General features: G+C 34.8%; 1 protein-coding gene across 11 annotated transcripts in view; it reads left to right on the top strand.

The window, feature by feature from the left end:
• SCMH1 (Scm polycomb group protein homolog 1) overlaps nt 1–21,952 on the top strand; it is a 146,401-nt gene that overhangs the window by 46,820 nt on the left and 77,629 nt on the right. For 8 of the 11 annotated variants that reach the window (XM_033114029.1, XM_033114037.1, XM_033114035.1 and 5 more), the window contains 2 exons: nt 3,836–3,906; nt 14,448–14,682. In XM_033114029.1, the coding sequence (XP_032969920.1) occupies nt 3,836–3,906; nt 14,448–14,682 (306 nt within the window). The remainder of the gene's footprint in view (nt 1–3,835; nt 3,907–14,447; nt 14,683–21,952) is intronic. The other 3 variants (XM_033114031.1, XM_033114032.1, XM_033114033.1) reach the window with 1 other exon arrangement.

The raw sequence follows: 21,952 nt of genomic DNA, 5'->3' as shown, positions 1-21,952 counted from the left end.
AGTAGATTCTTGTAGAGGAATGTGGCCAGAACAGTAGCCAGCATGACTGGAGGGAGGTACCTTATTACATAACCATGCCAAATTAGCAGTTGAGGGATTTGGGACATATTTAGAGAGATTAGATATATTATGCCAAGGATCAGGAGGTAGAGGTTAGAAGAAGGCAGACTTTGGCTGACTGTAAAGGTTAAAGGCTATCCATTTGTACTATTAAACAATAGCAAATAATGAGTTTCTCATCATTGGAAGTATTCAAACAGAGTCTGGAGAAACCTTTCAGGTATTAACTGTTATATCACCGCATCAAGATTCCTTTCTTGACTATCCTGCCTAAATTAGCACACACATTCTTGGCACTCCCTTTCCCTCTTACCTTGCTTTATTATTTCTTTATTCGAAAAGGGCCAGGAATTGCATAATTATTATCTGGTGTCTCTGTTATCCTCTGGACCAACTGATACATGTTTATTTGTTCATTTATTTATTGTCTCTTCCTCCTTAGAATGTAAGCTCCATGTGGGCAGAGACTTTGGCTCTTTTGTTCTTTGCTATGTTCCACCAGTGCTTAGAACCAGGCTTGGCATATAGTAGTAGATGCTCAATAAATATTTGTTGAATCAATGAATATTGGAGAAAGGGATTCACACATACAACCAGGTGGATCTCTTGTGCTTTTGGGGACTTTTACTTTTTTAAAGGTATTTCTATGTAGTTGGTAAGACTCTTCAGGGCAGAGATCTTGTTTCCTAATAATAAATGTTAACTATCATGATGTGTGCATTACAGTTTATAAAACACTTTTATTAGCATTATTCAGTAATGCTAATATAAGGTCTCAGCTCAGATGTTTCCTTTGTAGAGTGTCCATAAATTCCCATCTAAGATAGTTCCAGTCTCCTTCTGTCACATCACGTTATTTTTTTTCCTTCAAGTACTTATCCCTTATTACCTTATTTATTTGGTATGTGTTAATTGTGTCTCATCATGTGCCAGAATGTAAATGCCATGAAGGCAGGTACCTCCTGCCTTATCCCAGCACAAAATTAGACACACAGAAGATATTCAATCATCAGTTGAGTGTATAATTGAAATCACTCTGTAAATTATAAAACATTATACTTACATTAGCTAATAATGTTAATCTTCACAATAATTATTGACACCCAAGTATGGATTAGATTTCCCTGTTCTGCATTCTCAAAGCAACCTGTACTACCTTATTAACTTAAATTTATCATAATTGTACCAGATTATTTGTGTTATTTACTGTCTCTGCTTATCTCTGGACTGCAAGCCCCATGAATTTAGGAACCATGTCCATCTTTTTCCCCTAACACCTAACTCCATGCTTTTGCACTTGGAAGTTTAATAAATATTTATTGAATGAATGAGTGTATGTACAATCTTGTGAGACAGATATCATCTCCACCTTTAGATGAGCAAACTGATGCTTGGAAGGCTTACGTAATTTATCCAAGATAGTTACTTACAGAAACAAGACTTCAACTGGCAGCTTCTGACTCTCAATATCACATTCTTTTAACTACACCAGCAGTTTCTAGACACAGATGTTAATCAGAATCACCTAGTGAGCCTTTAAAAATACAGATTCTCATACCACCCTTAGAGCCTACTGAATGAGAACCTCTGAAGGTAGGGCCCAGAACTCTGTTTAAAGAAATGAGAAAAATTGTTCAGGAAATTGTGACGATAGGCGACATTTAGGAATCAATGATATACACCAGGGGTTGACAAACTAAAACTTAAGTTATTTTGCAATTTACCTGATAATAAGAGACTAAGCCTTAAATAGCCTAAGGAGTCAAATATAAGAAAAATACTAATCTAGGTATGATTCAAACCAGTCAACCTTCAGGGGGTGAACTGCTTTTAACGAAGAGATTGCTTTTCATTCTGTTGGTAATAGGGGACAGATATGAGGTTTCTTGCCTGTATAATAGGCATTGATTACCATAATTGATATGTGTAATAGAGAACTGTAATTAATATCTGAATGATTTTGGTACCCCTGATGCTGCCATAATTCCTAAAACCAAAGTCTCTTGGGTGCTTTTGGTCAGAACTCAAGTTAATATTATACAGGCAATTACCCAGGACTGACTACACTTCTAGACCTGCACTGCCTCCACAGTATCTGTCAGCCACATGTAGCTATTTAAATTTAAATTAATTAAAATTAAATAAAATTAAAAATTTAATTCCTCACTCACACTAGCCACATTGTAAGTGTGTAATGGATATATTTGGCAAGTGGCTACATTTCTGAACAGCACAAATACAAAAACATTTCTATCATCTCAGAATGTTTTAGTGGACAGTGCTGCTATAGATGCTAGAGTTCAAGAGTTGCAGTCCACTCAAATCTAAGACTTATTCTTTGACTTAATCTTTTATTTATGAGAATGGAATAATAATTTGTAACGTTTCCCCTTTCTAACAGCAAATACTGATGAAATGTTTTCAGTCCTTGCCTTAGGGCCGTCTCAGCTAAGAGCAAACTCTTTATTAAATTCTGATAAGCTCTTTAAATCTTGGCTCCAGGAAATATCCATCTCATTTACCCTATGGACTAACTGTCTCTTCAAGATGATTAATCATTGGCCAGTTCATGTAATGGTTTAGAACTGACAGTGATTTCTGGCCAAATTTATTTGGCTTGGTTAAGAGTTGTGGGAAAGGAACTGGTTTTAAAACAGAAGCTATAAAGTCAATAGAGTATAAAGTCTTGGCATCATCTTTGAAGTGATTTAGATTTCATCATTCAGTGACTCATTTTTATTCCCAGCATCTAGTGTTTTCTGCATGGCCCAAAGGGGCCCTGTGCTGCTGCACTGCAGAGGAAACTTCAGGAAATGCTGGTTTGCTACACTGTTTTAGCTTGTGACAGTCTCTAGGACCTTCCCTGCACCATCATGGGGTCTCCTCTGGGTGGGTATTAGGGGGAGATTGGTAACTGGTTTAACCTTTAATAAAGAACTTGGTAAACTTTTGCAGTCCAATAAGATGTCTCTTAAAAATGTTTTCCCTGGCCCCAGCATGATGTCACATAAAGATTGTTTCTTTAGTGCAGTGTTCCTTAAACTTTGAGAGGCACTAAGGCTACTTCAAGAGGCTAGAAGATTCTGTAGACTCCCAATTTATTCTTAGTTACTGTCATCATAAATGCTACCGAGGACCTACTTATCTCTAAATTACCAGATCTTTGTCATTTTGCGCCTCAGAACAGTGGTGGGGACAGGAGTTGGGCTGGGGGTGGGTGAGAGATAACCAGTTTTTAGAGTGAGGATTCAAGTATAATCTTACTCATTCTGGCTTTTTCTACCGTCTAGTCCTCTTACCTAATGTCTCCGGATAGCCTTTCCTTCATTCTTTTTGAGCTGAGAAAGGATCCAACCATATTGGGTGTTATACGCTATCACCTGATGGCAATAAGGGACCTCTCCAGGAGTTAGGTTGTTCAGAAGGAATCTCCTCATCCACTTTTTACATCTTTTGTTCTATTTTCCACAAACTTCCTGGGCACTTCTTTGAGAAACTGGTATATCTTGCTCTGGTATTTTGGATCACTTTCGGGACTAACATGAAAAACACCTGAGATCATCTTTAGACTACGATTTAAAAACATAGATCTAAAATGATACACTTAGGTCACCTAGATTCCTCCCCCTAATATTCCTTTGAGCCCAAACAGGGAAAAATAAGTTTACTTATGCTCCACACCAGTCTGAAAAGAACCTAATGTTTAGTGTAGGTTACATCCTGAAAGCATTTTTTAGGAAGTTGACTGTGATAGAGATTTCTATTTCCTTTACAGGTCATTTTACCTGGGACAAATACCTAAAAGAAACATGTTCAGTCCCAGCGCCTGTCCATTGCTTCAAGCAGGTAATTGATTCTCAACATCTTCAGTAGGTGGGAGGCAAATAGGTTTTTTCTGGTCCTTGGACATGTCAAACATGAGGTGGGAACCCTTGGGCTTCTCACCTGAAGGACCAAGAATAAACTTCTATGGAAAGAATGCAACTTAAGACTCACTATGAGTTTTGGCAGCAGACATTCTCCTCAACTTCATCCCAAGTAACACCTTTTCTTTCTTCACCTCCTTGAAGATATTCTGTGTTACTGAAAATAATAACTAATTTATACTATAGCTCTTTTAGGACAGGTAGAAAATATAGTTATAGCTCCTAGGCAGTTCTTGAAAGTAGAGAAGTATTTGTTTCTCTGTACTCAACAGCCCTGCCACAGTCTTCTCTTTCCATAAAAATACTGGCACTGAAACCTATGAAGGATTCCCTGAGGGGGAGTGTTTAGGAGTTCATCACAGGTCATTCAGAGCTTCCCACGTAGGATTAAGTGCCCCACACAATGCATAGATAATGTTGACTATATCAGTATATATTAACTCTGGTAAGCAAATTAGTGTACTGTGCTATGCAGAGCTAAACATTAAGAAGTTACTTACCACTCCCTTCCTTTAGTATTCTATGGTTATTTCCTCAAACTGTCAACATTTTACTTTGAGTTTGAATTTTATCTATACGCTAAATAAAAGTACAAACTCAGAACTTCTGCTCATTTGAAATAATAGGGACTAAATTAATACTCCCACCCAAAATAATTTTTTTTAAAAGACAAAATATTTAAACAATTGTTTTCAAGTTACTGAAGCACAGTGATCTCTTAGAAATGGAAAACAAATGACGTGAGCACCTTATGATTTCCCAGCTTACTGCCTTAAGAGTGTTTTGAGACCATGGCCCAGGGAATGGGAACCCAAGCTGAGCCCAGGTGACTCCCTAATATGAGGAGATAGAGCTGAGCATCCAGGGAAATCAAGGTGGCTAGAATTTGCAGGATGCAGTGTCAGAGATGAGATTGCTGCACAGAAAGAAAAAAATCAAAGATCTGCAGAGATCTCCCTTCAAGTATTCAGCAAAGTACTATTACTCTGTGTATGAGTGTGCAGAAACTACCCAAAGCCAAGGGAAAAAAACATCTGTGAGGATTAGAAGGAATAGAGCCTGGCGCTCACACTGGGCTGGGAATAGTGCCTGATCCCACCAGCTAGACTGGAAGATCTCAATCCATGTGACATTGGGTGAAATACTGAGGAAGATCTTGCTCACTGGTGGGAAATAATTAGCCTTAAAGTGAACACTGATCTGGACCTGCCTAGTAAATCATACAAGCAAGACTCAAGATGATCAAAATATTTCCAAGTAACTTAACTGAATCTAAGAACAAAGCACAAGAAGGGAATGCAAAACTATCCAGCACCTATCAGGTAAAATTCACAATGTCTGGCATCTGATCAAAGCAGGCATGTAAAGAGGCAGGAAAACAACCAATAATGAGCAGAATAACCAATCAGTGAACCAGACTCAGAACCTATACAGATCTTAGAATAGTAGACAAAACATTAAAACAATTATTTTAATTGTATTCCAAATGTTTAAAAGTTAAGCAGAGACATGGAAGATATAAAAGAGACTCTTTGAACTATGATGTGCAAAATAAAATACACACTGGATGGTATTCATGGTAGAAGAAAAGATTGGTAAACTTTAAGACATAGCAATAGAAACTATCCAAAATGAAACACAAAGAGAAAAAAGAACTTAAAAAAGAACACATCAGTGAGCCACTGGATAACTTCAAGTTCCATGTGATAACTTTATAGAACATGTAATTGGAATGCCCAAAGGAGAGAAGAGTGGGGGACAGAAAAATATTTGAAGAGATCATGGCTAAAAATTTTCCAAAATTGATGAAAACTGAATCCACAGATCTAAAAAGTTCAGTGAATACCCCCAAAGAGGAAAATGAAACAAGAAGAAAACTCCACTAAGGCATATCACAAATGCTTAAAACTAGTAATAGAGAACATCTTAAAAGCAGCCAGAGAAAAAAGGTACTTTACATACAGGAGAACTAAGATAAGAATGACATTATATTTTCTTGTCAGAAACAAAACAAACAAGAAGAAAGTTGAGTAACATCTTTAAAGTACCAAAAGAAAAACTGTCAACCGAGAGTTCTATATCCAGCAAAAAGATCTTCCAAAAATGAAGGCAAAGTAAAGATATTTTCAGACATACAAACACTGAAATAATTCATCACCAGAAGACTCACTACAAAGAAATATTCAAGTCCATCAAACAGAAGGAAAATGATACCAGATGGAATTACATATCTATACAAAGGAATGAAAATCACTGGTAGTTGTAAATACAAAGGTAAAGACATAAGGTGTTTTTTCATATTGTTTAAATCTCTCTCGATAATTGTGTAAACAACAACAATATTTCATTGTAGATGTGACTAACAGATGTATAAGTAAACGTATGATAACACTAAGCTTAAAGGCCACGAGGGGAGAAATCTTAAATATACTAGTGTAAGAGTCTTACACATGAAGTAGTATAATATTACTGGAAGATAGACTGATAAGTTAAATATATTTACTATAAACCCCAAAGCAACCACTAAAATAATAGAAAACAAATAGCAATATGGTAGATTTAAATCCAGCCATATCAATAATCAAATTAATTATAAATGGTTTAAATGCCCTGATTAAAAGCCTGAGATTGTCACATTGGATAAAAAGCAAGATGCAATTACATACTGTTTGAAAGAAATTACACTTTAAATACAGAGGGTGCCAAAAAAAATGTATACCATTTTAAGAAAGGAAAATTGTATTAAAATTGTAATACTCAATATATACCAACAACAAAAGATGAATACAAGTCACATTTGGCTTCTGCAATTACAAGAGGTGCTCAAAGTGGTTACCATCAGCGTCCAGACACTTCTGATTACAGCAAACTACTGCTTGAGCAACGTTGACCAAAGTGTCCACTTGTATACATTTTTTTGACACCCCGGTATAAAGACACAAGTAGGTTAAAAGTAAAAGAATGAAAAATGATATACCATGCTGACTGACATTGTCTATATTAATTTGAAAGCAAAGAATATTACCAGGGCTAAAGAAGGTAATTCCATCATGCTAAGGTATCAGATAATCCTTACCTGAAGCAAAAAATGATAGAACTGTAAGAAGAAATTTATCTATGGTCAGACTTTTAATACTCTTCTCTATAGTTAAAGAACAAGTAGAAGAAAATCAGCAAGTATATAGTAGACTTGAACAGCACTATCAACCTACTTGACCTGATAGACACGCTCCAACAACAATAGAATATATGCTCTTTTCAACTACACACAGAACATTTGCCAAGTTAGACCATATTCTGGACAATAAAATAAGGCTTGATAAATTTAAAAGGATTTAAGTAATGCAAAGTATGTCCTCTGATACTTTGGAATTAAATTAAAAATCAGTAGCAGAAAGTTATCTGGAAGATCTCCAAATATTTGGAGACTAAATATCACATTTCTAAATACCCATGGGACATTAGGGACATTTAGGGACATTAGAAAGTATTTTCAACTAAATGAAAATGGAAGCATAACATTTAAGAATTTGTGGTATGCTGCTAAAGCAGTATTTAGAGGGGAATATATAGCACTAAATACCTATGTTAGAAAAGAAGAGAAGTTTCATTTAGTGACCTCAATTTCCACTTTAAAAAGCAAGGAAAAAAGAGCAAGTTAACACCAAAGTAATTAGAGGAAAGGCAATAGAGCATAAATCAAGATTAGAGCATAAATAAATCTAATAAAAAACAAAGATAATAGAGAAAATCATTGAAACCAAAAGCTGCTTCTTGGCTCTGATCAATAAAAGTGATAAACCTCTGGACAGATTGATCAAGAACAAAAGGAAAGAAAACACAAATTATTAATATCAAAACTGAAAGAGGTAACATCACTATCGATTCTATAGATATTAAAAGGATAATAAAGAACAAAGGATAATAATGAACAAAGTTATGTCTTTAAATTTGACGACTTAGATGAATGGATAATTTCATGAATGACACAAATTACCAAAGCTCACTTAAGAAGATAAAACATCTGAATAGCACTATTTCTGTTACAGAAATTTAATTTGTAGAAAATTCCAGGCCTCAATGACTTCACTGGTGAATTGTTACATACATTTAAGGAAAAAATAATGCAAATTCTACAGACTCTTCCAAAAAATTTAAGAGAAGGGAATACCTCCCATCTCATTCTATGAGGCAAGCATTACTCTAATACTAAAACCAGGCAAACACACTGATAGAAAAGAAAACTACAAAGTGACATCGCACATGAAAATACATTTAATAATTCTGAACAAAATTTTAGGAAATTGAATCCAACAATATATAAAAATAATTCATGGCCGAGTGGGGTTTAATTTCAAGAATGCAAGATTGATTTAATATTCAAAAATAATTCAGTGTAATTTACTATATGAATGCACTAATGAAAAAAGAATATGATCACCTGAATAGATGCAGAAAAAAACATTTGACAAAATCTAATGTCCATTACTAATAAAAACTCTCAGCAAACAAGAAATAGAAGGGAATTTTCTAAATCCTAAACCCTAAATCTACAGATAACATCGTACTTAATGGTAAGACTAGATGCTTTTTCTTTAAGGTCAGGAACAAGTCAAGGATGTCTGCTCTTGCCACTCCTATTCAAAGTTGTATTACCAATGCAACCAGGCCAAAAAAAAAAAAAAAAGAAAAAAGAAATTAAAGGGCTCCAAATTGAAAGATTAGAATGAAAACCATAGAAAATATATGGGTGGCAAATAAGCACATGAATTGATGGTCAACATCATTTCATTAGGAAAACAGAAAGTAAAAGCTTAATGAGACATCACTGTACATTTATTTAAATATCTCTGATGAAAAAAGACTAACCCCCTACTAATAATGGCAAGGATGTGGAGCAAATGGAATTTTCATAAACTACTGGTGAAAATGTAAAATAGTTCAAGTACTTTGGAAAATAGTTCAGCAGAAAAACTTCAGCATACTACTGAAAAAAAACCCACTAAATAAATTAGGAATTGAATTATACATCCTTAGCTTGAAAAAAAGTAATTGATACCACAGTACTAAAGCCAGAATTTTACTCTATGGTAAAAAGTAACTCAAATAGAGATATAATGGAAGAGAAACTCCCATTTTACAATAGCAGCAAAAAGTTAATATTTATGAATGAACTATATCAAATATACAAAACTTACGTAAAGAAAACTTTAGAAAACAGCTTACCAAAAGCATGCCCCATTTTTAAAAAAATCATAAAATAGACTTTGCCAAAATTAAGAACTTCTGCTCCTTAGAAGACGTTGGTAAGAAAATGAAAATATGAGCCATAGATGTGGAGAAAATATTGGCAAATTACATAGCTGACAGTAATACTCTCCAGATTGATCTACTGATTTGAAGTAATTATTATCAAAATCCCAACTGCCTGTTTTGCAAAAATTGACAAGTTGACCCTAAAATTCATACAGAAATACAAGGGACCCAGAATAGCCAAAACAGTTTCGGAAAAGAGAACAAAGGTAAAGGATTCACATTTCCTGATTTCAAAACTTACTACAAACCTACAGTAGTCAAGAAAGACATTGTGGTACTTGCGTAAAGATAGACATATAGATCAGTGGACTAAATTTGAGAGTCCAGAAATAACTCATACATTTATGCTCAATTGATTTTCGATAAAGATGCCAAGACAATTCGGTGGGAATTTTCAACTGATGCAGGGACAACTAGATATCCACATGCAAAAAAATGAAGCTGGACTCTACCTCCACACCATGTATAAAAACTAACTCGAAGTGGATGATAGAAGTAAATGTGAGAGCTAAAACTATGAAACTCTCAGAAGAAGACTTAGGAGTTAATCTTCATGACCTTGCATATTAGGCAGTGGTTTTCGATACGTCTCCAAAAGCACAAACAGAGGAAAAACTAGATAGATTGGACTTCATCAAAATGAAAAGCTTTTGTGCTTCCAAAGATACTCTCAGTAAAGTGAAAAGACAACCCACACAATGGGAGAAAACATTTGTAAATCATGTATCTGATAAGGAACTTGTATCCAGAAGATGTGAAGAACTCTTACCACCTCAACTTTAAGACAAATAACTTATGTTTTAAATGGGCAAAGAATTTGAATAGCTGTTTCTCCATATACAAATGGCCAACAAGCATATAAAAGATGCTTAACATCATTAGTCTTTAGAAATATAAATCAAAACTGCAATGAGATACCAGTTCACATTTGCTAGGATAGCTGAAATCAAAAAGGCAGACAATAAAGTGTTGGTGAGAATATAGAGAAATTGGACCCTTCATATATAGCTGGTGAGATTGTAAAATGCTGTAGCCATTTTAGGAACCAGTTTGCAAGTTACTCAACATGTTAAACACAGAATTACCACATAACCCAGCAGTCTCACTCCTAGGTATATATCCAAGAGAAATGAAAACATATGACCACACAAAAACTTATACACAAATGTTGAAGGCATCATTATACATAATACGCAAAAGGAGGAAACAACCCAAATGTCCATCAATTGATGAATGGATAAGCACAATGTAGTATATCCATACAATGGAATATTATTCAGCAATAAAATGAATGAGGTAGTGATATACACTACAGATTAACCTTGTAAACATTATGCTAAGTGAAGAAAAGAGTTACTCACATATTGTAAAATTTTATTTATATTAAATCTCCAGAATATCCATATATTAAATCTCTGAATCCATAGAAACAGAAAATAGATGAATGGTTTCCAGGGACTGGGCTGAGGGGAGAATGCTAATGCTAATGGGTATGGGGTTTCTTTGGGGAGAATAATGAAAATGTTCCAAGTTTAGGTGGAGTGATGTTTGCCTCTGAATATAGTAAAAACCACTAAATTACACTGTAAAAATGTAAATTTTCTGGTACGTGAGTTAAACATATACCTATTAAAGGATCCATTCATTCCACTTTTAGATATTTCTAAAATATGTATGGAAAGTATTTTTCCATACAGAGATTTGTACATGGATTTCATAGAAGATTTATTTGTAATAGTCAAAAACTGGGAGCACACCAAGTGTTCATCAGCATGATATACTACTCAGCAATAAAAAGAAATGGATTATTGATACATTCAACAGTATGGATAAATATCGTAATAGTTATGCTGAATGATAATATCTATAAACAAACCCTATAGCCAGCATCATACTAATATCTATTAAAAAAAAAACAAAACCCTATAGCCAACATCATACTTAATGGTGAGAAAGTAGAAGCTTTCCCACTAAGATCAGGCATAAGACAAGTGTGTCCCTCTCACATCTCCTTTTCATATATTTAAATATATATAATTACTTCAAATCAGTAGATCATTCTGGAGAGTATTACTGTCAGCTATATCATTTGCCAATATTTTCTCCAAATCTGTGGCTCATATTTTCATATTTTCAACATCATACTAGAAGTCCTAGCTATTGCAATAAAATAAGAAAAAAAAATAAAAGATTTACAGATTGGGGAGAAAGGAAGGAGTAAAACTCTCTTTGCTTGCAGATGACATGATTGTCTATGTAGGAAATCTAAAAGAATCAACAAAAATATTTCTGGAACTAATAAGCAACTATTGCAAGGTTGCAGGATACATGGTTAATATACAAAAGCCAATTGCTTTTCTATATACCAGCAATTAAAAAGTGGAATTTGAAATTAAAAACAAACAATTTATATTAGCACCCCCAAAAATGAAGTACTTAGGTATAAATCTAACAAAACATGTATCAAATTTATCTGAGGGAAACTACAAAATTCTGATGAACAGAATCAAAGAATTTAAAAATAGAGAGATAATCCATGTTCAAGAATAGGAAGACTCAATATTGTCAAAATGTCAGTTCTTCCCAACTTGATTCATAGATTCAGTGCAAGCTTAATCAAAGTTCCATCAAGTTATTTTGTGGATATTGACCAAACTGATTCTAAAGTTTATCAAAAGATCCAGAAGAGCCAACACAATATTGAAGAACAAACTTTGAAGACTGACACTACCCAAATTCAAGACTTATCTATAAAGCTACCATAATCAAGACAGAGATATTGGCAAAAGAAGAGGCAGATAGATTAATGAAACAGATAAAGAGCCCCAAAATAGTCCCACGTAAATATAGTCAACTGATCTTTGACAAACAAGCAAAGGCAGTAAGTACAATGGAGCAAAGATAGTCTTTTCAACAAATGGTGCTGAAACAGCTGAACAGCCTCATGCAGAAAAATAATCTAGACCTTACTCCCTTCAAAAAAATTAATTTGAAATAGATCACAGCTCTAAATGTAAAACTTAAAACTCCTGAAATTTAACATAAGAGAAAAATAAGATGATCTTGGGTACAGTAATAACTTTTTGGATACAACACCAAAGTCATGATCTGTGAAAGAAATAATTGATAAACTGGACTTCATTAAAATTAAAAACTTCTGCTCTGCGAAAGCCACTTTTAAGAGAATAAGACAAACCACAGACTGGGAGAAAAATACATGCAAAAGACACATCTGATAAAGGATTGTTATGCCAAATGTACAAAGAATACTTAAAAACTCAACAATAAGAAAATCAACAACTTAATTGAAAAATAGGCCAAAGATCTTAGACACCTCACCAAAAAAGGTATGTTAAAAAAGCAAATGAAAAAATGTTCCAAATGCAAATTAAAACAATGAGATACTACACACCTATTAGAATGGTCAAAATCCAGACACTGACACCACCAAAAATGCTAGCGGGGATGTGGAGCAGCAGTAATTCTCACTCATTGCTTGTGGGAATGCAAAATAGTGCGGCCATTTTGTAAGACAGGTTGGTGAGTTCTTACAAAACTAAACATACTCTTACCATATAATGCAGCAATCACATTCCTTGATGTTTACCCAAAAGACCTGAAAACTTACTAGCACACAAAAACCTGCACATGATGTTTATTGCAGCTTTATTCATAATTGCCGAAACTTGGAAGCAACCAACATGTCCTTCAGTAGGTGAATGGATAAATAAATTGTGGTATAGCCAGACCAAGTAGTAGTATTCAGCCCTAAAAAGAAATGAGCTATCAAGCATGAAAAGACATGGAGGAAACTTAAATGCATATTACTAAGGGAAAGAGGCCGATCTGAAAGGGCTACTTACTGTATGATTTCAACTATATGGACATTCTGGAAAAGGCAAAATTATGGAGACAGTAAAAAGATCAGTAGTTGCCAATGGTTGAATGGGAGGGATGAATAAGCAAATCACAGGATTTTTAGGGCAGTGAAACTACTTTGTATGATACTATAATGGTCGATATATGTCATTATACATTTGACCAAAGCCATAGAATGTACAAGACCAAGACAGAACCCTAATGTAAACTGTGGACTCTAGGTAATTAGGATGTATGAATATAGATAGGTTCATCATTGTAACAAATTTACCCCTGTGGTATGGGATGCTGGTAAAAGGAGAGACTGTGTATGTGGGGGCAGGGTGTATATGGGAAATCTCTAAACCTTCCTCTCAATTTTGTCGTGAACTTAAAACTGCTCTTAAAAAAGTCTTTAAAAAAAACAAAAGAAATGGATTATTGATGTATTCAGCAATATGGATGAATATCAAAATAGTCATGCTGAGTGAAAAAAGCTAAACCAAAAAACAATAGTATGTTCTCTATGATTCCACTTAAGAGTAGAAAGTGCAAATCAATCAGTGATAGAAAGGAGATCACTTGTTTGTCTGAGTACAGGGGTCTGGGAAGGGCTAGACAGAGGGATTATCAAGGGACATGAGAGAACAAGTCCACGTTTATTATCTTGATTGTGGTGATGGTTTCAAGGCTGTATATGATGTATATGGTATCATGGATGTATACATATGTCAAGACTTACTAAAGTGTATAGTTTATTGTATGTCAATTATTACTTAAAATTGTTTTTAAAAATATGAATTGATTTATAAGTAAATGTCAAAATAAGAAAAAAATTAACCCCCAGTAGTTAGTCTGTGTGGTGGATATACAAACCAATATATTGAAATGCTCCATAAAGAGACACTAAGGATCTGATAGGTAAACAGGATGATTTCTGAAAAGAAAACCTGAATACCTGGAGGATGAGGGAGTTAGAGAAGGTAAGATGAGAAAGCCTTCAAGTTAAGACCATCTGAGGCACTCTTGTCCTTTTCTTATTTGTGAGTCAATACTTGATGCTTTAGTGAAAAGTAATTTTTTCCCCTTCATCTTCCCTTTCAGTGTTTCTTTTGCATGTAACCCTTCCTGAGTGTTAGGCAATAAATAATTCAGGGTGGTTGTCCCTGGCCCAGCTGTAACATGTTTGAGTCCAAAGCATAAGTTTTCAGGTTCCATCTCTTAACATCCTTACTGAAAATGCCATTTACCTTAGTCTGCCTAATCCCCATGGCTTGTTCTCCTCAGTCCTACACACCTCCAAGCAACGAGTTCAAGATCAGCATGAAATTGGAAGCACAGGACCCCAGGAACACCACATCCACCTGTATTGCCACAGTCGTTGGACTGACAGGTGCTCGCCTCCGTCTTCGTCTTGATGGCAGCGACAACAAGAATGACTTCTGGCGGCTGGTTGACTCAGCTGAAATCCAGCCTGTGGGGAACTGTGAGAAGAATGGGGGTATGCTGCAGCCCCCTCTGGGTGAGTAACTAGACCCAAGCTCTCCTTAGCCAACTTGTTACTTTCCAAAATTGTACATGCCATTTTGGGAAAGCCTAGGATCCCCTGTTTATCCCTTCTTTTTCATATGGCCCAAAAGAAAAGGCCCACGCAAAATAAAATGAGCTGTAAAATCTGGACATCTTCCTCTCTACTTTAACTTATGACATCCAAGCATCTCTCAAACTCTCCTTTTTCTAACAAAAAACCAAACCTATCATCCTTTTTTGTTAGTTCCCATTTACCCTGAGAGAATGGAAGAAGGTTTTGCCATTTAATCTGCCACAAAAAACCACAGAGCTTTCACCAAATTCTACAATGATAATAAGAGGTGAGGGGAAAATCTCCCAGTAGAAAGGATGACTGTTATAAGGGTCCCTTTTTGCCTTTCCCCTAAATTCTCATGTGGTCCTGGGAATTTTCTCACTTTGAATTAATTATCCAATATAAAATGCATTATTTTACTTAAACTAATAACCCCCCTAGATTTTTTTTCCTCCAGATCAGATTCACCTTTTTTTTTTTTTTTTTGCCTCAGTATACCTGAGAGATTTAGCCAGTGTCTCAGTTACTATGAGTCATTATTTCAGTGATTCTCCATGGAGGACAGAGAGAGATGGGTTACGGGCTTTGGGCTATGTTCCCATCAGGAGGCTGTGCTAGATTAATTGAGAATTAAAGGACATGTACTGTTTGAAAGAGTTCCCCAGGTGGTTATTTAGCATTTTCCCCCATTAAAAATTATTTGTAATGTAAAATTTCAAACATATACAAAAGTAGAAAGAATAGCACGTCCATGTGTCCCTTATCCTTGATAATTATCAACAGAGTTAGTCTTGTTTTATTTGTACCATTACAACTCTCTGCTCCTTCTGCCCAACTGCCCATAGTATCATTTTATCATTAAATATTTAGTATATATCATTCATAGATAACATTTTAAAACATAATTATAATAACATCACATGTAAATAAACTAATGATAATTTTTAATATCAACAAATAGTGTTTAAATTTTGCCTATTGTGTCTCTCTCTCTGTCTGTCTCCCTCTTTTTTCTCTCTCTGTTATAGTTTCTCTGAATCAGGATCCAAATAAAATCCACATATTGCAGTTGGTTGATACGTCCCTTACATATCTTTTAATCTTTGGGTTTTCCTTCTCTCTTAATTTTTTCTTGCAGTTTATTAAGTTGAAAACCTAAGTCATTTGTCTTCATAATTTCCCACAATTAGATTTTGCCGATTGTATCTCTCTAGTATCACTTAACATGTTTCTCTATCTTCTCTTTCCTAGAAATTGGTAGTTAGATCTAGAGGCTTGATTAGATGCAGGTTCTGTTTTTTCATAACAATATTTCATAGATGGTTTACTTCTGTTAGGAAGCATTCGAGGTCTGGCAATTAAGTTCACGAACTTTGTTGCACCACTATTGCTAAACTTTTTTGATGTCAGAGGGATTATTCATTATGAATTTGTACCAACTGGATGGAAAGTTAACCAAGTTTACTATTTGCAAGTGCTGAAAAGGCTGCGTGAAAAAATTAAATGAAGATGACCTGAACTTTTCGCCAACAATTCATGGCTCTTGCATCACGGCAATGCACCAGCTCACACGGCACTGTCTGTGAAGGAGCTTTTAGCCAGTAAACAAATAACTGTATTGGATCACCCTCCCTACTCACCTGATATGGCCCCCAGTGACTTCTTTTTTTACCTGAAGATAAAGGAACTATTGAAAGGAAGACATTTTGATGACATTCAAGACATCAAGGGTAATATGATGACAGCTCTGATGGCCATTCCAGAAAAAGAGTTCCAAAACTGCTTTGAAGGGTAGACTAGGTACTGTTGTTGGTGCATAGCTTCCCAAGGGAAGTACTTCCGAAGGTGACTGTAGTGATGCTCAGCAATGAGGTATGTAGCACTTTTTCTAGGATCAGTTCGCGACCTTAATTGTCAGACCTCATATGTGGTCTGATTGTCTTTCACGATTGTGATACGTGTATGTAGCAGTCATTACTGCTTGTGGTCTAGATCAAGGGCTGACAGATTTTTCTAACAGGTCAGATAGTAAATATTTCAGGTTTACACGCTATAGATTCTCTATTGCAGCACTCGAATTTTCTTTATAATGCAAAAACAGCCATAGACAATACGTAAACAAACAGGCAAGGCTGTGTTCTAATAACACTTTATTTACAAAACCGGTGGCCAGTTTGCTGACTATTGTTTGCTGACCTCTGATTTAGGTTCAGTAATTTACTATGCTTGCAAAATGGGAAATGTTAATCTTATCATTCTATCTACATAAATTAAATGGAATATACCTATTACAATAAACTTCTAGCAACCATTTGATTATTCTTAGGCATAGTGCATACAAGAAAGATGGTTTAAATGCTTAATTCTTTTATTTACCAATTTTTAAAATTATGAATTGCTTTACTAACATCCTCCAAAAATGTTTAAGGAGGGTTTTCTTGTTGTTGAGTATTATAAACTCAAAGATTCATACATATTTGATGTGTTTCATTTCATTGCACTCATTGTGTTTATTGATTCTTGAATCATTCCATCTTTGGCCTCATAGGAACCTCATCAAGTTGTTTCCTGACTATTTGATAGCTCTCTTGGATTTTTGGAATTTCAAAATGTTCCTTGCTTATTGTGTACATTTCTTGCCCCAAATGGAATCAGCTATTTCTTTTAGAACTCCTTTTAATGGGAAGTACTATTTAGAGACCATAATCTGAGCACTAGAGTGCTCAATGCTAGTGGGTTGGTCATACTTTCCAGATGTTTTTGGTATAGAGAGGTAGGAACATCCTTTTTTTTTTTTTAAGATAAAAGTCATTAGTTCATCTTGATACTTGCTACTAAAATTCAAGACCATGCTGTTTTTACTTATTTCATCTTTATTCTTTTAAACCTGTATCTCCTTTGTACCACAACAAAACTCTAGTTCTCTATGTCACTAACAAAATTACTCATTTGCTTTATCCTAAAGTACTCATACAATACCCTCAGGATAACGATTCCAGTATTACCACCATTATGAGCACGAACAGTGTTTGAGTTATTTGCATTTCTTTTTTTTCTTACTCTCAAGGGAAGTACAGTCAAATAATGTGCTACAAGGTCAGCTGGATTAGTTTCTCTCTGGGTAGCAGTGCTACCAACTTGATATAAGCCAAGATTGACTTGTTTCATTTTATTTTTGATTTTTAGATTGCTTTTTAAAATTTTTACTTTATACATACATAAATGATATACATTGTTCATAAAATCAACTCTATAAAACAAAGTATACTCAGAGAAATCCCCTTCATTCTATTTGTTTCCTCTGCATAGGTAACCACTTTCTTTTATAGTTTATAGTCCATTTTTTAAAATATAAACAAATATATCCATGTATGTGTATGTGTGTGTACATATATAGATATGTATCCTCCACCTTCTTATATAAACGAAGCATACTATACATGCTTTTCTCGACCTTCTTTTTTCATTTAACAATATGTCCTAAAATGACTCCTAGTAGTATGGAAATACTCATCAGTCCTTTTGATAGCCACATGGTTACTGGATTATTCTCAACCTACTTTATGAATCATTATTTAGAAGTATCTTGAGAGGCTGTTAAAAAATACAAGGTCCCAGAAATAATGGTGACCATCTAACTCAAAATATTTCCATAAATTCTTCATAAATGTACAGATCAAAAAGGAGAGGAAATCAATCCACCCATAACTCACGCCTAAACATAACTAGCTGTCAAGAATATCACAAATTTCAATTAGATGTTAGCCTACATTTTCAGATATAGAGATGTGAAACCAATACAGCCAATACCAGATTCATACCAGTATGGAGAGTTTTATGTAGGTGGGAACTACATTAAAAAAGAGAGAGGGCAGCAGAGGGTTTACGTAGCCAAAATCACCTCCAGAAAAAGATAGTCCCATTCAGAGTGGAAAATACAGAGAACAGAGCTAAGACCTACTGGATTAGAGCATTGGCTACTGGTGAATCAGAAGGGAAAAAGTGAGTTGAAAATGTAAGGGGCTAGAGATAGCAGCTTTGGGAAGATAACTACATTTGGGGGAAAGGGAGACTTAATCCTGAAGGAAAAGAAGGAAGCAAAGGGTGGTAATTTATACAGAAACAAAAGAGAATCATAAAATCAAAAGACATACCAACCTTCTCATCCCATCCCAAACAGGCTCATCTACTAAAGAAACCGCATTTCACTATGCCAACAGAAATACTCATGACTCGAGAGCCTTTCCAAAACAGAACCTCCAACGTTTGCTTGTCAGAAAAGAAAAATGTAAGACATTTCAACTGATTAGAAAACAGCAGTCAACATCCATAAAATGTTTCTATAGACGAAAAGCAGAGGAGGATAAAACCGTTTTAACTACTAAAAATTCTACTGCCAAAATCAATGACTAACCAGAGGAAAACGTTTGTACAACCCAATTTGAATTAAGCAAGTATTGATAGATATGAAAAAATACTTTGGATCATAATTTTAAATATCAGACTAGAAATGCACAGTAGACAAGAAGATATAAAAATAGAATTCTCCAAACTCTAGGAAAAAAATGAAGACAGACAAAATAACCTCAATTGAAAACTCAATTTCAGGCTGCCAAATGGGACAACAGGTCCAACGGAGAATATTGTATAATAATATAATATAATATAATATAAAAATTGCCAAGATAATAAAAAAGGTTAAAAAGTATCAGAAAGGAACTAATAGATATAGAACCTAGTCAACAAAGATCCAGTGTGTATATGTATATATGCATGTATAATTGGAGTCCCTGGAGAAGATAAAACAATGGAATAGAATCAATACTTAAAATTATAATACAAGAAAAATGTCTAAAAAATAAAGACCTGAACCTGCATATTGAAAGAGCCTACCTTATTCCTGGGAAAAGAGATTCAGATTAGTCAACCCTAAGACATAGTCTAGTAAAACAAGTACACTCTAACAAGAAAGAAAGTTCTCTAAACCTCCAGCAAAAAGGCCAAATTATACACAGGGGAAGGAACGTCATGGTGCACATCATACTTCTCAATAGCAAAATACAAAGCAAGATGAAGTGAAGCAATGTTTTCAAGAAATTCAAGAGAAAAAAGGTGAACAGGGATTTTATATCAAGACAAACTGTTTTTCAAGTACTAAGATTCTTAATGAAACAGTTTTCAGCGTGCAAGAACTTAGGAAATCCTGTAACCCCAAGCCCTTCCTGAGGAATTAAGGAAAGAACTTCATCCAAAAAAGAGATGTTCAATCTAAGACAAAAACAGAGGTAAGAACAGGAGCATAGTATGTGTATCAGCCTAGGTCCAATGAAGAGAGAAAACCCACACAGTAATTTGAACGCAGAAAGTTTAATATAATTGTTAACTCTAACAGAGGATGGGAGTAATGAGGGATTAGCTACTCAAAAGGAAAGAGAACTCCAAAGAGTATAATACAGACACAAGGAAGGCCACTACACTGGGGCTGAAATAGAAGGCCCAAGGAAGACTGTCCCTCCCCCATCCTCAGTGCTGAGCTAAAGACCTTGTTCGAGGGGCCACAGCTATGGCTCCCTGGACGAGAGGTCACTGTGGTGCCACAGCAGTGGAACTTGGGAGAAATTTTCCCTCAAGGGCTCTGGAAAAGCTGTTCGTGGAAAGGTGTCTCTGGAGAAACTGCTGCAGTGGTTATGTAAGGTGGGGAAGCTGCTGCTGGCCACTGGTTACTACCTGCTTCCGTGCACTGCAGGAAATGGGTAACAAAGAAGATTGGAGTATGGCAGGAGCCTGCCAAGCAGAAACACTGGAACCAGAAAGAAAACCGCTTTCCAACTGTAATATGTTTAGATAGGATCAAAGAATATCACTTAAAACTGATAAGCCAAATAATAGAAGCCAGAATAAGGGGGAAATAATTAAGGACATCGTAAAAGCTGTTAGCATAAACATAACTACTAAAACAAAATTCCTAAACTTCCTAAATACCAAAGGAACAAAAATATCAAGAAATGGACCACAGAGAGAAAGAGATAAACTAATTATGGAAAGCACAGGAAGTAAAACAGTAAAAACCAAATGCATAATTTATATTAATAAATGTAGATGGTTTTAACTCATCTGTTAAAAGAAAAAATTTTTCAGATTGGTGCTCAAAGTTAAATCCAACTTTATACGGTGTACAGGAGACATACCTAAAGTAAAGTGAATCAGAAAAGCTAAAAATAAAACAGTGATCAAAGGTATACTGAGGAAATTCAAATGATATAATAGCGGAAGTTGCAATTCTAATATTAGACAAGGTAGAATTCAGGCCAAGATGCATTAAGACAAAGAAGCCACTTTATAGAGCTTAAAGGTATCACAACTCACAATGGAATTGTAATAGTTAAAAATATTTCAGTACCAAATTACAAATCATCTATCTTCACAAACCAGAGATTGTGGTAGATGCCAAGAGATCTACAAACACACCAATAGGAGACTGAACATGTCTCTCTTAAGGAAAGACAGGCTAAGAGGACAAAAAGTAAAGGTATTGAAAACTTTAATGAATAAAGTACCGTGTGTGTGTGTGTTTGTGTGTGTGTGTGTGTGTGTGTGTGTGTGTGTGTGTCTGTGTGTATGCAAATCAAGCTATATGCCCTGGCAAATGCCCTTCCACTTTGAAATTTAAAACTCTTTAAACAACTCTTGCTTGAAAAAAGGTAAATTTAAACCAAAATTGTAAAATTCCTGAAATATATAAATAAAAATTATATATCAGAATTTTGAGATACAATTAAAGCAGTGGTTGGAAGAAAATTTCTAGCCTTAAATGCTTGACATCAATAAAAATGAAAGAATAAAAATTAAGGATTTAAATTCCCAACTGAAAAAGCTAAAATAGAGTCATAATACAAAGAAAATACAAAGGAAGGAGAAAAAAATAAAAATAAAGAGAAATTAATGATACAGAAAATAGAAAAGCAATATATCAAAATACTAGTCCTTTGGGGAAAAAATGTCAGCAAAATACACAAACCACTAGTTACCCTAATAAAGACAAAAAGGAATAAGCACAGATACACAAAAGTAGAAATGACAAAGAGGAAATAGCTCTATGTAAATACATTTGAAAAGCTAAGTAAAATGGAAAAATACTGTTTGTCAGAATTGACCCCACTAGCATTACAGTATTTAAACAGATATATAGGAAACATAAGTTTTCAAA

The sequence above is a fragment of the Rhinolophus ferrumequinum genome, chromosome 9 (genome assembly GCF_004115265.2).
Source record: "Rhinolophus ferrumequinum isolate MPI-CBG mRhiFer1 chromosome 9, mRhiFer1_v1.p, whole genome shotgun sequence".
Taxonomy (NCBI): domain Eukaryota; kingdom Metazoa; phylum Chordata; class Mammalia; order Chiroptera; family Rhinolophidae; genus Rhinolophus; species Rhinolophus ferrumequinum.
This window is presented reverse-complemented; position numbering and strand designations above follow the sequence as displayed.